Source organism: Gracilinanus agilis, chromosome 1 (genome assembly GCF_016433145.1).
Source record: "Gracilinanus agilis isolate LMUSP501 chromosome 1, AgileGrace, whole genome shotgun sequence".
Taxonomy (NCBI): domain Eukaryota; kingdom Metazoa; phylum Chordata; class Mammalia; order Didelphimorphia; family Didelphidae; genus Gracilinanus; species Gracilinanus agilis.
Window position 1 is genome coordinate 14578968 of NC_058130.1, and position 13869 is coordinate 14592836.

At 45.3% G+C, this 13869-nt stretch overlaps 2 protein-coding genes across 2 annotated transcripts in view; both read left to right on the forward strand.

Annotated features, from left to right (window-relative positions):
* Positions 1 to 13869, forward strand: part of LOC123246716 (sodium channel protein type 5 subunit alpha-like) — a 263117-nt gene that overhangs the window by 73132 nt on the left and 176116 nt on the right. The gene's annotated exons all lie outside the window — the stretch shown is intronic.
* The window catches only part of LOC123231128 (sodium channel protein type 10 subunit alpha-like), a 51163-nt gene that overhangs the window by 35546 nt on the left and 1748 nt on the right, over positions 1 to 13869 (forward strand). Inside the window, exons 12-16 of the mRNA XM_044657400.1 lie at positions 450 to 731; positions 6955 to 7008; positions 8962 to 9103; positions 10379 to 10479; positions 11701 to 11971. Coding sequence (XP_044513335.1) covers positions 450 to 731; positions 6955 to 7008; positions 8962 to 9103; positions 10379 to 10479; positions 11701 to 11971 — 850 coding nt within the window. The remainder of the gene's footprint in view (positions 1 to 449; positions 732 to 6954; positions 7009 to 8961; positions 9104 to 10378; positions 10480 to 11700; positions 11972 to 13869) is intronic.

Genomic DNA, 13869 nt, shown 5'->3' on the forward strand with positions numbered 1-13869 from the left:
TTGTTCAAGACCATTTCCATATTATTGATATTTGCACTGGGGTGATTGTTTAGAGTCTACATTTATGATTTTTTTTTAATTAACCTGCTCACCATTTCTTATAACCCAGTGGTACTCCATCACAATCATATGCCACAATTTGTTCAGCCATTCTCCAGTTGATGGGCATCCCTCAATTTCTCGTTCTTTGCCACCACAAAGAAAGCTGCAATAAACATTTTGGAACATACAGCTTCTTTTCCTTTTTCCCAATCTCCTTTGGTATGGCCGAGTCTAATGGTATATGCGGATTGTATCCATTTTATAAGTAATTACAAGTTGTTCTTTCTCCTTCCCGCCCTCCCTTTCTTTCTCTGGGTCTTTCTCACTAAATCTCTCTCTATCTGTGTCTCTCTGTCTCTGACTCTGTCTCTTCCCCCGACCCCCACTTCCTCTCTCTGTATTTTCAGGTGGTGGTCGATGCCCTGGTTGGTGCCATCCCTTCCATCATGAATGTCCTTCTGGTCTGTCTTATCTTCTGGCTCATCTTTAGCATCATGGGAGTGAATCTCTTTTCAGGAAAATTTGGCAGATGCATTAACATCACCCTCGAAAACTTTCCCCCAGTGGATGCTTTGATCGTCAATAACAAGACTCAGTGCAATGAAGAAAATGGTCCTGGTCTCTTCTGGGACACCGTGAAGGTCAACTTTAACAATGTGGGAATTGGTTACCTTGCTCTTCTGCAGGTGGTGAGTTTTGTTATTCTCTCTCTTCAGTGGGAAGATAATGAGATAGAAGAGATGGTCAGGGAGAAGTTATAGAAATATGGCGCCCAACGGCTGAGGAACAGCAAGCATAAGCTGAATGCCACTGAACATTTTACTAGTTCCACTTCATCTTTAAGAATGGCAGGAACAGAGGGCAGCTGGGTGGCTCAGTGGATGGAGAACCAGGACTAGAGATGAGAAGTCCTAGGTTCAAATCTGGTCTCAGACACTTCCTAGCTGGGTGACCCTGGGCAAGTCACTTCACCCCCTTTGCCTAGCCCTTACCACTCTTCTGCCTTGGAGCCAATACATAGTATTGACTCCAAGATGGAAGGTAAGGGTTTAAAAAAAAAAGAATGGCAGGAAGACTGAGGAGGCTAGGGGACTTGAAGGGGCTAAGGGACTTGGCAGATTGAGAACCAGGCCTAGAGAGAAGAGGTCTTGGATTTAAATCTGACCTCAGACATTTCCTAACTGTGTGACCCTGGGCAAGTCACTTAACCTCCATTGCCTAGTACTTGTCGCTCTTCTGCCTTGGAACCAATACACAATATTTACTTCTAAGATAGATGGTAAGGGTTTAAACAAAACAACAACAACAATGGCAACGACAACAAGAAGCAGGAAGAAATGGATATGGCAATAGGAATCCATATGCAAGTAAAGTTTATGCCATTCCTTAGAGTGGACACTTCAGTCTAACTAGTCGTTATAAATTCTAAGCAAAGTTCTTGCCCTTCTGAAAGCTATTTTAGGTTAAAGGAATGTTTTAGATTGGCTTTCAGTTAAAACCTCAGTCCATAAGCCCCCACCAATGTTATTTTACTAAACCAACCAGAGGTCTACTAGTCTAAGGCAAAAGACATTTAATATAGAAGCATGACGGAAAAGATAAGAATGAAAATCTTCACCCCATTGCCCCTATATGAGGAAGGATAGACACTCACAGATTTCCACAGGAAATGGCTTCTCCAGTTTGAGTCTTCGCTTCTATTCCTCATGCTCTCTTATTGGCAACGGACCGTAAGGTAGGGAATGAAAGGTTCATAATTTTTGCCCAGTGAGTTAGCACAAAAAGTCTTGTTTACCAGAGCGCGTGTCACCTCTCTTGTCATGGGAATGCTGAATCCTCAGGAATCTGCTCCAGCTGCTCCAGGAATAGATGGCTTTGATCTGCATCAGTATCCCAAGTCAGCAGCTACAATGAAATAATCAAAGAATTAATGAAAATTAAATCAAATCCAATTAAATTTGATCATCGGGTCAGCGAATTATGGGGGAAGGAGCATCAGGTTTGGAGTCAGAGGACCTGGTTTCAAATCCCACTTCTATGTGACCTCAGACCTCAGTTAATTCATCTTTAAACTGAGAGGACTGGATTATGTTACCTCTAAAATCCTACATGGTTCTAAATTTATGATTCTTTGAAATGTTCCTATGCTAGCTTTTTCTAGATGCCATCTAATAGTCATCAAGCCAATGCCTTATCCCATGAATTGTGGCATTATGCCAATAACTCACGTACTTAAAGCATTTTAAGGTTTATAGAGAAGCCTCTGACATAGTTGTAGGACCTTGGATAAGTCACAGCTTCTCAGTGACTTGGGCATCATTCTAAGACAAAAAAAAAAACTGCAGAAGGGGTGGCTATCATAGGATCATAGATCTGGAGCTAGAAGGGACTGTCAAGGCATCTGGTCCAACCCATTAAATTAATGTCTCCAGTCCTCAGTTCCCTCATCCATACAATGAAGGAGTTTGCCTGTAAAGTACCTTCTAGAACTATCATCTGATTGTCCCTTATTTTTCAGGCCTAGAGAGAATGACTTATCCAAGGTCACTTATGTAATAAGTGGCAGAACTGGGTTTGAAGCCGTATCCTTTGGCTCCAAACCCAGCAAACTCAGGAATTTTGACATTGATCATTCCCTACAAAGAGGCACAGAAGGCAAATAGTTTTATCTTCATTTTAAAGGGAAGCCTGGGCACAAGTCCTCAGAGGAGTTAACATGCTTGCCCAGCCAGTAAGCCTAGACTCTCCAGGCTCTGAGTCCGGAGTTCTTTCCTCTCTACAACACTATCATCAGCCACCCATCCTGGCATATTCCATCCAACTCCTCCACCCCAGCCATGTCTCATAGCCTTGATTTACCAGCAGCAAACTCAGGAGGCACACAGGAGGTATCTCTGTACCCTCCCAATAGGGCTGGATGGACTATTTCCTTTCTACACCAGCATACTCCATCCCCTTCATTAAGAGAAGCATGACCACTTCCTAGCTCTGTGACCCTGGGCAAGTCACTTCACCCCCATTGCCTAGCCCTTACTGCTCTTCTGCCTTGGAACCAATACATGATACTGATTCCAAGACGGAAGGTGAGGGGTTTTTTAAAAAGAAAGAAAAACATAACCATTAAACTCGGGGTCTGTTGTGAGAACTCGGCACTGAGGCATGTGGGTTTATTCAAGATGCTGTATGCAGGTACTTGCAAAACCTGGTGGCCCACATCTCCAACAGAATGCCAGTTTGCATGGATGGTCTCATGATTTCTGCACCTACACAAGGACTCCATGGGCATATCCCCTAGGACTTCTGAGGCCCATCCAAACCCCTCAATATTCATGATGGTTGTATATGGCCTGGCATGACTGGCTGCCAGAGTGGTGGCAACCCTTCAGGAAAACAACCTCCAGACTCTACCTCCTGCACTGTTTCCACTGTACCTGAAACCCCAAGGCTGCACCTTGGGTCAATCTTCCACTTTTACAATCTCCTTTCATAGGCTACCTCACAACTAGGGCTTGTCCAAATGTTCTCTCTTTTCTGAGAAGCCCACATAATGTGCCAGGGTCAGTGTGGCCCTGGCCAAGGGATTAAAGTGGACAATCCACCTGCCTGAGACAAAGCAAAAGGTGAAAGGAGCCCCGTAGCTGGATTTCTTCTGAAGAGCTCCTTGTAGACAATTTCTGCCAACAGGTTCTGTGGGCATCAGAGCATTAGAGGCGGGCCTCTACTCGTTAGGGATAGAAGGCAGCTAAGCAAGCAAGAGGAGCCTGCAAAGAAAAGCTAGAAGGGGCAGCTGGGTAGCTCAATGGATTGAGAGCCAGGCCTAGAGATGGGAGGTCCTAGGTTCAAATCCGGCCTCAGAAACTTCCCAGCTGTGTGACCCTGGGCAAGTCACTTGACCCCCATTGCCTACCCTTACCACTCTTCCACCTATAAGTCAATACACAAAAGTTGAGGGTTTAAAATAAAAAAAAAATTTTTTTAAAAAGAAGAAAAGCTGGAGAAGCCTACAGAAGATAAAAAGGTGGGAAGCCCACCAGAATTAGGACCTCACCAAGGACATCCTCCACTATCATGGCCAAGAACCAGTTATGACAAGCAGAGAGTTATCCACAAGAGCTGCCATGAAGAATGACAAAGAATGCAGGGTTGGCACTTCTAGCAAGCACAGATGGAAAGGAAACTCTCCCAGAGCCTCTGCAAGAGAAGCTTCCCAGCGACTGCAGAGACCGTACAATGTTTGCCTTTCTTCCAGGGTCAAGTAACAGCTATGCATAAAGGGCATGTCAATACAAGGCCAAGATGGCAGCCATATGGCTAGACATTAGAGACCTACAAGCTGAATGCAAATCAGCCGTATGACATGGAAACCAAAGGAGCCAGCCTAACCTGAGGTTACACTGAGAAAGGCATGATGTCCAGAATAAGAGAGAGAGAAGTTTGGAGTCAGAAAGACTTGAATTCAAATCTCAACTCTGACACATATTGACTGTTTGACCTTAGGCAGATTTTTTAAACTCTTAGTGATCCTGGAAACCCTACAAGACTATAAGTCACAGAGCAGGTACTGCTCTGCATTGGTAGAAGGAGTTTCCTTCATGGGAGTCCCCTGTTCCAGTGCTTGGACCAATATAGCCTTGACAAGAGAAGTAATGACACCATTGTCATGTCCCTTGGTCAGACTTTGTAGGTGACGTGTCCTTCATTTGGGCGCCATGTTTTAGGAAAAGCTGTTTAAAAAACCAATGTTGTTTAGACTGGAGGAGAGAAGACCTGAGAAGGATGGGATAACTGTCTTTAAGTACCTACAGGATTGTCATGGAAATCCAGCCATTTGTGCTGACAAATTCAAGTTCTAAGGAAAATGTCTCCAAAGGGGAAAGCACTCTGTGGAATGCCATGGGCCCGTCATTGCTGATGGTCATTAAGGGGAGGCTGGAGCACCTCTCATCAGGGATAAGATGAGAGAGATTCCTGTCCAGATACCGGCCAAGACAAATGATGTCTGAGAGCCATGCCAAAGTTGAGATTCTACGATTCCATGATAGTGTCACTGCATTATATTATAATAAAGCAGGAATATGGAATTTTCCAAATTAATTCCTCCTCCCCATCAGACATGTGTCAAGTATCAAACAGAACCATTGAGTCACAAAGTTAGAGTGGAAAGGGACCTTAGAGGTCATCCAATCTTGCCCTCTCAATTTATAGATGAGGAAACTGAGGTCAACAATAATGGCTAACTCTTTGATCCAGCCATACTGCTGCTGAGTTTGTGCGCCAAAGAAATCATAGGGAAAAAGACTTGTACAAAAATATTTATAGCCGCACTCTTTGTGATGGGAAAAAAAAATGGAAAACGAGGTCCATCAATTGGGGAATGGCTAAACAAATTGTGGTATCTGTTGGTGATGGAATACTATTGTGTTCAAATGAATAATGAACTGGAGGAATTCCATGTGAACTGGAAAGACCTCCAGAAATTGATGCAGAGTGAAAGGAGCAGAACCAGGAGAACCTTGTACACAGAGACTGATACACTGTGATACAATCGAACATAATTCTCTACAAGCAACAATGCAATGATCCAGGACAACTATGAAGACCTGTGAGAAAGAACACTATCCACATTCAGAGGAAGTACTACAGGAGGAGAAACACAGAAGAAAAACAACTGCTTGAACACATGGGTTGATGGGGATATTATTAAGGATGTAGACACTAAACAATCACTTTAGTGCAACTATCAATAATATGGAAATAGGCCTTGATCAATATACATGTAAGACCTAATAGAACTGCGTGTCAGCTATGGTGGGGGGGATGGAGGAGAGGGAAAGAACATGAATCATCTAACCATTAGAAAATATTCTAAATAAAAATTTAAAAAATAAAAATAAAAAACAATAATGGCTAACATTACACAGTGCCTACTATTTTGCAGGCATTGCGTTAAGCACTTTACAATTTTTATCTCATTTGGTCCTCAAAACAACCCTGAAAAAAGCAGCTAGGTGACTCAATGGTTTGAGAGCTAGACCTAGAGACAGGAGGTCATAGGTTTATATCAAGCCTGACACATTTACTAGCTATGTGACCCTGGGCAAGTCAGTTGACCCTCACTGCCTAACTCTTACTGCTCTTCTGCCTTAGAACCAATACAAAATATTGATTCTAAGATGGAAAGGAAGGGTTAAAAAAAACCTGTTAAGTGCCATTTTATCCCCATTTAACAGATTAATGGAACCTGAATCAAATAGAGGATAAGTGACTTGCCCAGGGTCACACCACTAGTAAATGTCTCAGCCTTGATTTTAACTCATGTCTACCTGACATCAAACTCATCACTCTATCCATTGAGCCACTAAGATCACACAGGTGATAAGTAACAGATCTGTAAATTAAATCACAGAGTTGAATGAGAGCTCAAAACATCATCTAGTCTAACTTCCTCACTTTACAAAAGAGGAAACTGAGACCCAAGACTTTAAATGTCAGATCCAAGGTCACACAGGTACTGTCAAAGGCAGGATTTGAACCCAGATCCCCACATCTCAAATCCAGCCTGATTTTCACTAAAGCACACTTTTGCAAAGGGCACTTTGGGTCATACCCACAGAAGCTAGATTCACTGTTCCTCCCAAAGGTCCAGATGTAAATAGATTATTCACATCTCTAAGAACCTTCTCCCTCACTCCATCCCAGGCTTTTGGTTCCCAACCACCTTTATGGAAGCCAAAGACAGCCTTGGAAGGTCTTTCAGTTACTTGGCCCAGGTTGAGTACATGAAGTAGGTTCCTGGAAGCCAATGAGGTGAGGATACTTGCCAAGTGCAGAGGGTCATAAGCGATACCAAATGGGATTTCAGGCAGATGCTCCTGCGCATTTCTGACACTCACGTCTGCCCTTTATCTCCAGGCAACGTTTAAAGGGTGGATGGACATCATGTATGCCGCCGTGGATTCTCGGAAGGTGAGTCAGGACCTTGGAGCAGAGTCCTTGGTCCTTCGTGTCTTCCTCTCTTTGTCTCAGCCTGTAGTAATGTCGGCCCATATTAGCAAACCTAGGACACACATGCCGGAGGAGGCTTCTCCCCTACCCCTCTCCATGTGCACCTGAGGACATTCCTCTCATCGCCCAACAGCCTAATGGGAGCACTTTCTCCCTCCCTTGTCTGGGGTAAGGGGGAGGCTCACGTGTGGCATGAGGATGCAGGTTGGACACTCTCTAAAAGCTTCGCCATCACTGTCCTAGGCCCTCTGTTTCCTAGTTAAAGGCAAAAGCAGTGACTGCATGCTAGAACTCACCGCCAAAAAGGAGCTTTCTCTCCCATGAGTGAGGCTTAGGTGACTGGAAGTCTCTTCCTCTCCCCTCCAAAAAAATCCATCCTATCTGCCTCCTGTCACCAGCACCAGCCCTTTGCCAAATGAGGGCATCAGAAAAGGTGGCCCCCAACCCCTGGTGCTCCCTGTGTCCTTTGACCTCCTCTTGGCACCCCTTCCCATTCCAAAACAGGAGGAAGGTATCTGGTGAGGGGGTAAACTGACTGAGAGGGCTGACCATTCTTCATGTAATCTAATGAAATGAATGTTGGCATTTCAGGCAATCCAGTCTATCTGACAAACATTTATTAAGTATTTACTCCGGGTGGGCCAAGCACTATGCTAAACTCTAGATAAATTATAAATTAATTTATTTATAAATTACAAATTTATCTATTGGCAAATTTTATTTATTACATTTATAAATAAAAATAAGTGCATAAAAAGCAAAAGTAGTACCTGCCCTCAAGAGGCTTACATTCCAGTGAGAGAAATAGCATAGCTAAAGCAGTCCATACAAGAGAGTCAGTGGAAGGTAGCCTTAGAATACATGGGGGGAAGGGAGGAAGGAGTGAAGATATTTTCCAGCTTTCACCTCACCCACACCTATATAACATAACCATTCTCCCTAAGATGGTAACAATGGACCGGGTTTCTCTCTCACTTCTGTCTTAGATAACCCTTCCCTTCTGTCTTAGACTCGATGCTAAGTATTGGCTCCGAGGCAGAAGACCTGTAAGGGCTAGGCAATGGGGGTGAAGTGACTTGTCCAGGGGCACCCAGCTAGGACATGTCTGAGATCAAATTTGAACCCCAAACCTCCCAACTCTATCCATCTAGCTGCCCCAGTAGTTTGCATTTTAAAACAGAGACCTGGATAAGTTCATGCTTTAACCCAAGGAATCAAGTTTTAAAGGAATAATGTCTGGTACAACATTAGGAGGGTGGGACTGATGTTTGGAGAAAGTAGTCTTCTTTTTTTTTAAACCCTTAACTTCTGTGTATTGGCTCCTTGGTGGAAGAGTGGTAAGGGTGGGCAATGGGGATCAAGTGACTTGCCCAGGGTCACACAGCTGGGAAGTGTCTGAAGCTGGATTTGAACCTAGAACCTCCTGTCTCTAGGCCTGACTCTCAATCCACTGAGCTACCCAGCTGCCCCCGAAAGAAGTCTTCTTGACATTCCTTATTTACTCCCCTTTGGGGTATGGCTCATTGACCAGTGATGTCTGAAAAGGTCTTTTAACTTTGTTGATTGAAGTCAAGAGGAAGGGATCCCTTTCTCAGTGCCTCCACTGGCACAGGGTCTCCCAGGAATCCTATCAATGGCCACCAGTCAAGAGTCTGCTGAGGCTTCCTCACTCAGTCATCAGTGCCTTTAATTTGTGCTTTTTACTCTTCAATCCAAACTTTTCATGGCCTTGTCTCATCTATTCCCATGAGCTTCCATCCCAGGTCGGTCAATGGGGCTAGGGCATACCTGCCCCTTGCCTTGGGCAGTCAGCCCTTGGAGGGTGCCCCTGGGTCCATGACAGCCCAGTTTGTTTCTGCCCTCACAAAACTTAGCCCCAGCTCATGACGCTTCCTCCATTCCATTTGGTTGTAGCAAGAGGAGCAGCCGCAGTGGGAGGCCAACTTGTACATGTACCTGTATTTTGTCATCTTCATCATCTTCGGGGGCTTCTTCACGCTGAATCTCTTTGTTGGAGTCATAATCGACAACTTCAATCAACAAAAGAAAAAGATAAGTGTCTCTTTTAAGTTTATAATCTGCGGAACCGCTGGGGAAACTCTTCTCTGCTCTCAGCATGCGCTTTCTGAGTCCCCTAGATCCAACCCTCCCACATTGGTGCAAGAGTCCCATTTCCAAGTCAATAAAAATTACAAACTACGTGCCAGACACTGGGCTAACTTTGGGAGATACTCAGAAAGGCAAAAGATAGTCTTGGCTCTCAAGGGGCTCACATCCTAATGCAGTGATCCCCAAAGTGGGCACCACCGCCCCCTGGTGGGTGCTGCAGCGATCCAGGGAGGCGGTGATGGCCACGGGTGCATTTATCTTTCCTATTAATTGCTATTAAAATATAAAAAAAATTAATTTCCAGGGAGCTAAGTCATATTTTTTTCTGGAAAGGGGGTGGTAGGCCAAAAAAGTTTGGGAACCATTGGACTAATGGATTCCCCCTCTCTGACCAAGTGGTGGTAGCCTGGTGGAAAGAGGGCAGGAAGGGGCCTTTTTGAGACCTGGTTCTCTTCTCCCCTGGGATTTACCCCAAAACACTTAGTTACAGTCTACTGTGTGCTCTAGATACTGAGAGAGAAAAGTCTAGTTTCATTTTTTTTTAAACCCTTAACTTTTGTGTATTGGCTTATAGGTGGAAGAGTGGTAAGGGTAGGCCATGGGGGTCAAGTGACTTGCCCAGGGTCACACAGCTGGGAAGTGTCTGAGGTTGGATTTGAACCCAGGACCTCCCATCTCTAGGCCTGACTCCATCCACTGAGCTACCCAGCTGCCCCGTCTAGTTTCAGACTTAGTCTCTGCACTCATGGAGCTTAGAATCCAGGATGAAGACTGAACAGCAATATGGGGCCCTGGGCACAGCCTGGCTGGAAGGCAATGGGCTGGGGGGCTGCCGGTGGCTAGTGTGCGTGGCTACAGATTCAAGGCTACTTAAAGAGCATCCTCACCTCTCTCGGGAACTGGCCACAAGGAGCAAATGTGTGACGCTCGTCCGCACCAAGAGGGCTCTCGGCCCTGCTGGCTGTGTTTGAGAAGAGTTTGAATTTGCCTGCCTGGTCCTCGAGACGAGCTGATGAGGAGTCGGAGGGCGAGAGAACAGCCACTGGCGTGTGGCTTCCTCTGGGAGCCTGGAGCCTGGCTTAGGGATCGTCTTCAGGCCTTTCCAATTCTAAATTCTGAGTCTGGGAAAACTGAGGAAGTTGTCCGTGTGTGTGTGTCCCGCTGGCCAGCCTTGCCGTCCTCTTCCCTCTTTGCTAATGGCAATATTTGCTCCTATACTTAGGTGGTCAAGACATTTTTATGACTGAAGAACAGAAGAAATATTATAATGCTATGAAAAAACTGGGATCTAAGAAGCCTCAGAAACCAATCCCGAGACCTCTGGTAAGTTCTGGAATTTCTTACGGCCTCATTTGTTTGTTCTGGTCAGTGTAATAGACAGCAGCAGGAAGACAGTGTGGCGCGGTGGCTCCGGCCACAAAGACCCGCACCCAAGCCCCAACTCTGACGGCTTTTGGCCCTGACCTGAGCCCGGCACAAGCTCTCTGAAACCCCAGGGAACTCCCTAAGACTAAGTCACGGAGGAATTCCCCGTCTGTTCTGTTGGAGAAAGCGTTCCATGGGGTCCTCTTCACCCCTCAGCGATGCAGCCACGGGTCCTGGGCCAAAGACGCCAGCTCTGTGTGTTTGGAATTCAGGGAAGCGCTGCTTGAAAGTGTCCAGCAGACTTACTGTGGCCACGTGGAGCTATGAGACTACATTTCCCATGATTCCAATGGGTTTCCAGTTTGGGGGCGTGGGGACGTCAGACGTAGGGCAGCTTAAGTTCGGAGGAGGTTTCCCGAGTGGCTGGCTGGCACAGGAGAGAGAGGATGGGCACTGGCGGCAAATGTAAAGGATAGTCAAGCGCGATTACATATATTTCACCAACAAGGCCATGGCTATTAAAATATTAATTTCTCTTATTTTATCAGTCTTTATCATTTTTAATCGTAACACCATTGACAATAGTGAAACCAGATAAAGGAAGGAAATAAGCCATCAAATCCCACAAGCCTCTGTGAACTCTAGAGCCTTCGTAGCTGTTTAAGAAAGAACAAGGGGGCCGCTGGGTAGCTCAGTGGATGGAGAGCCAGGTCTAGAGAAGGGAAGTCCTGGGTTCAAATCTGGCCTCAGACACTTCTCAGCTGTGTGACCCTGGGCAAGTCACTTGACCCCCATTGCCTACCTTTACCACTCTTCCACCAAGGAGCCAATACACAGAAGTGAAGGGTTCAAAAAAAAAGAAAAAAGAAAGAACTAGTCAAAGAAAAAGAAAAAGATCCAGACCATCAATGACAATGGAAGCTCATTTCCTCCCTCCTGCCCTTTCCAATCTCTTCTTCATCTCTTTATACACACACACACACACACACACACACACACACACACACACACACACACACACTGAATATATGTCTTGCATTTTGAGTTGCTTGTCCTGGGCCCAGAGTTCTAGTTGTGCCCCCATTCCTGACCTCGCGTGCTCCCTGCTTCCCAGATGCATGTCCGAGGTACCTAATGCTGCTCATTAACCGGCCAACGCGCCCACTTCTGCTTTCCCAGAACAAATACCAGGGCTTCGTGTTTGACATCGTCACCCAGCAGGCCTTCGACATAGCCATCATGGTGCTCATCTGCCTCAACATGATCACCATGATGGTGGAGACGGACGGCCAGAGTGAGCAGAAGACCAAAATTCTCAACCGGATCAACCACTTCTTCGTGGCCGTCTTCACCGCAGAATGCGTCCTGAAGATGTTTGCCCTCAGATATTACTATTTCATCAACGGGTGGAACATCTTTGATTTTATTGTCGTGATCCTCTCCATTGTGAGTAAGTGATCCTGGGCGGCGGGAGCGGCAAGGGGGGCTTTAGAAACGGACGAGGGGACCACAAATGGACGTTGCTGTAAACTCCACTCATCGACCTCAGACACTTCCCAGCGGGGTGACCCTGGGCAAGTCACTTGACCCCCATGGCCCACCCTTACCTTCTTCTTCCACCTATGAGACAATACACAGAAGTTAAGGGTTTAAAAAATAAATAAATAAACACACAAACAGATAAATAAATAAATAGGTAGGTAGATGAATAGATAAATAAATGAATGAATGAATGAATAAACTCCACTCATTCTCCTAAGAAGCCACACGGCTCTCCTCACATGTGTCCCTGCCATCATAGTCTTCTTGGTAGGATAGCTAGCATAGGGCCATCTTGGATAGAGTAAAGTAAGTTTGTTACAGCAAATTGTGTGGCATGCAAAGGGTTAAAGAGTTGCTCTTAGTCAGGAAGTCCTGGGTTCAAGTCTCACCTCTGACCTATATCAGATGTGTGACCTTGGATAAGTCTGAAACTCCACATTACAGAACAGATACCCATCTGCAGAGATGAGGGGAGCTTCCTCACTGGGGATTCCTTGTACCAATGAAAGTACAAGTCTAAAAAAATAAAAAAGAACAATTCTCCTAATCCAGAGGATCTCTTCCAATGAGTAATGCTCTCTTTGTGCCGTGCATTATGGGAAACGAGCTCCTGCGGGCATACTCGCTGCATTTCACCTAAAGTACGATGTAGATGCAACCCAGCCTATGTAGACTGGAGCTTTGTTCCCAGCCATCCCTGCCCAGAAGGAGTCCAAGAAACAAGTGGCTGCGTTTCAGTCTCTCTAGAGCCAGTCAAGAAAACTATTTTTATTGCCATAATTACTGCCTTTGTTCCAGTGGTGTTTTCCTGTCGGAATGGAAACTGGGATGAGACTTGTTCAGGTGTTCAGTTACATAAAAACCTCCCTGAGGGGCAGCTGGGTGGCTCAGTGGATGGAGAGCCAGGCCCAGAGACAGGAGGCCCTGAGTTCAAATCTGAACTCAGACCCTGAGCAAATCACTTAACCCCATTGCCTAGCCCTTATTGCTCTTCTGCCTTAGAACCAAAACACAGTATTGATTCTAAAATGGAAGGTAAGGGTTTTAAAAAAAATTTTTTAATCTCCCTGGCGCAGCTGGGTGGCTCAGTGGATAGAGAGCCAGTCCTAGAGATGGGAGGTGTTGGGTACAAATCTGACCTCAGTCATTTCCTAGCTATGTGACCCTGGGCAAGTCACTTAACTCCAATTGCCTTTCCCTACTGCTCTTCTGCCTTGGAATCAATACTTAATATTGATTCTTAGACAGAATGTAAGGGTTCTTTAAAAGTTTCCTCCAGCCCAGATTCAGAGTATAATCATGAGCACAGAAAAGAGTCAAACTGCTTGGTTTTCCTATTCAAAATTTCATCTAGGGCACAGGGGAGTAAGGAGAAAAGTGAGAAGAGGAAAAATACCTGGAAATACTTCAGCTTCTCTCCCAATGTTCATTTCTCCATTCTTCCTGAGCTTCCATTAGCTCCAAATGCAATTTCTTCCTGAGTTTCTTTCAAAAAAGAAAGAATTTATAGATGATCAGACAATGGTTACTAAGCAAATTGTCCAAGAACTTACCTTCAAGTTCACTATGACACCCTTGGCATTGATGTCAAAGTCAACCTTTCTAAGTTTTAAATAGACAAATCTAGTGGAATTTAGCCAGCCACTCAGTTAACAATCATTAAAGAAGGAAGGAAAGGAAGGAGGGAGGGAGGGAGGGAGGAAAGAAGGAAGGAAGGAAGGAAGGAAGGAAGGAAGGAAGGAAGGAAGGAAGGAAGGAAGGAAGGAAGGAAGGAAGGGAGGAAAGGAGGAAGGGAGGAAGGGAGGA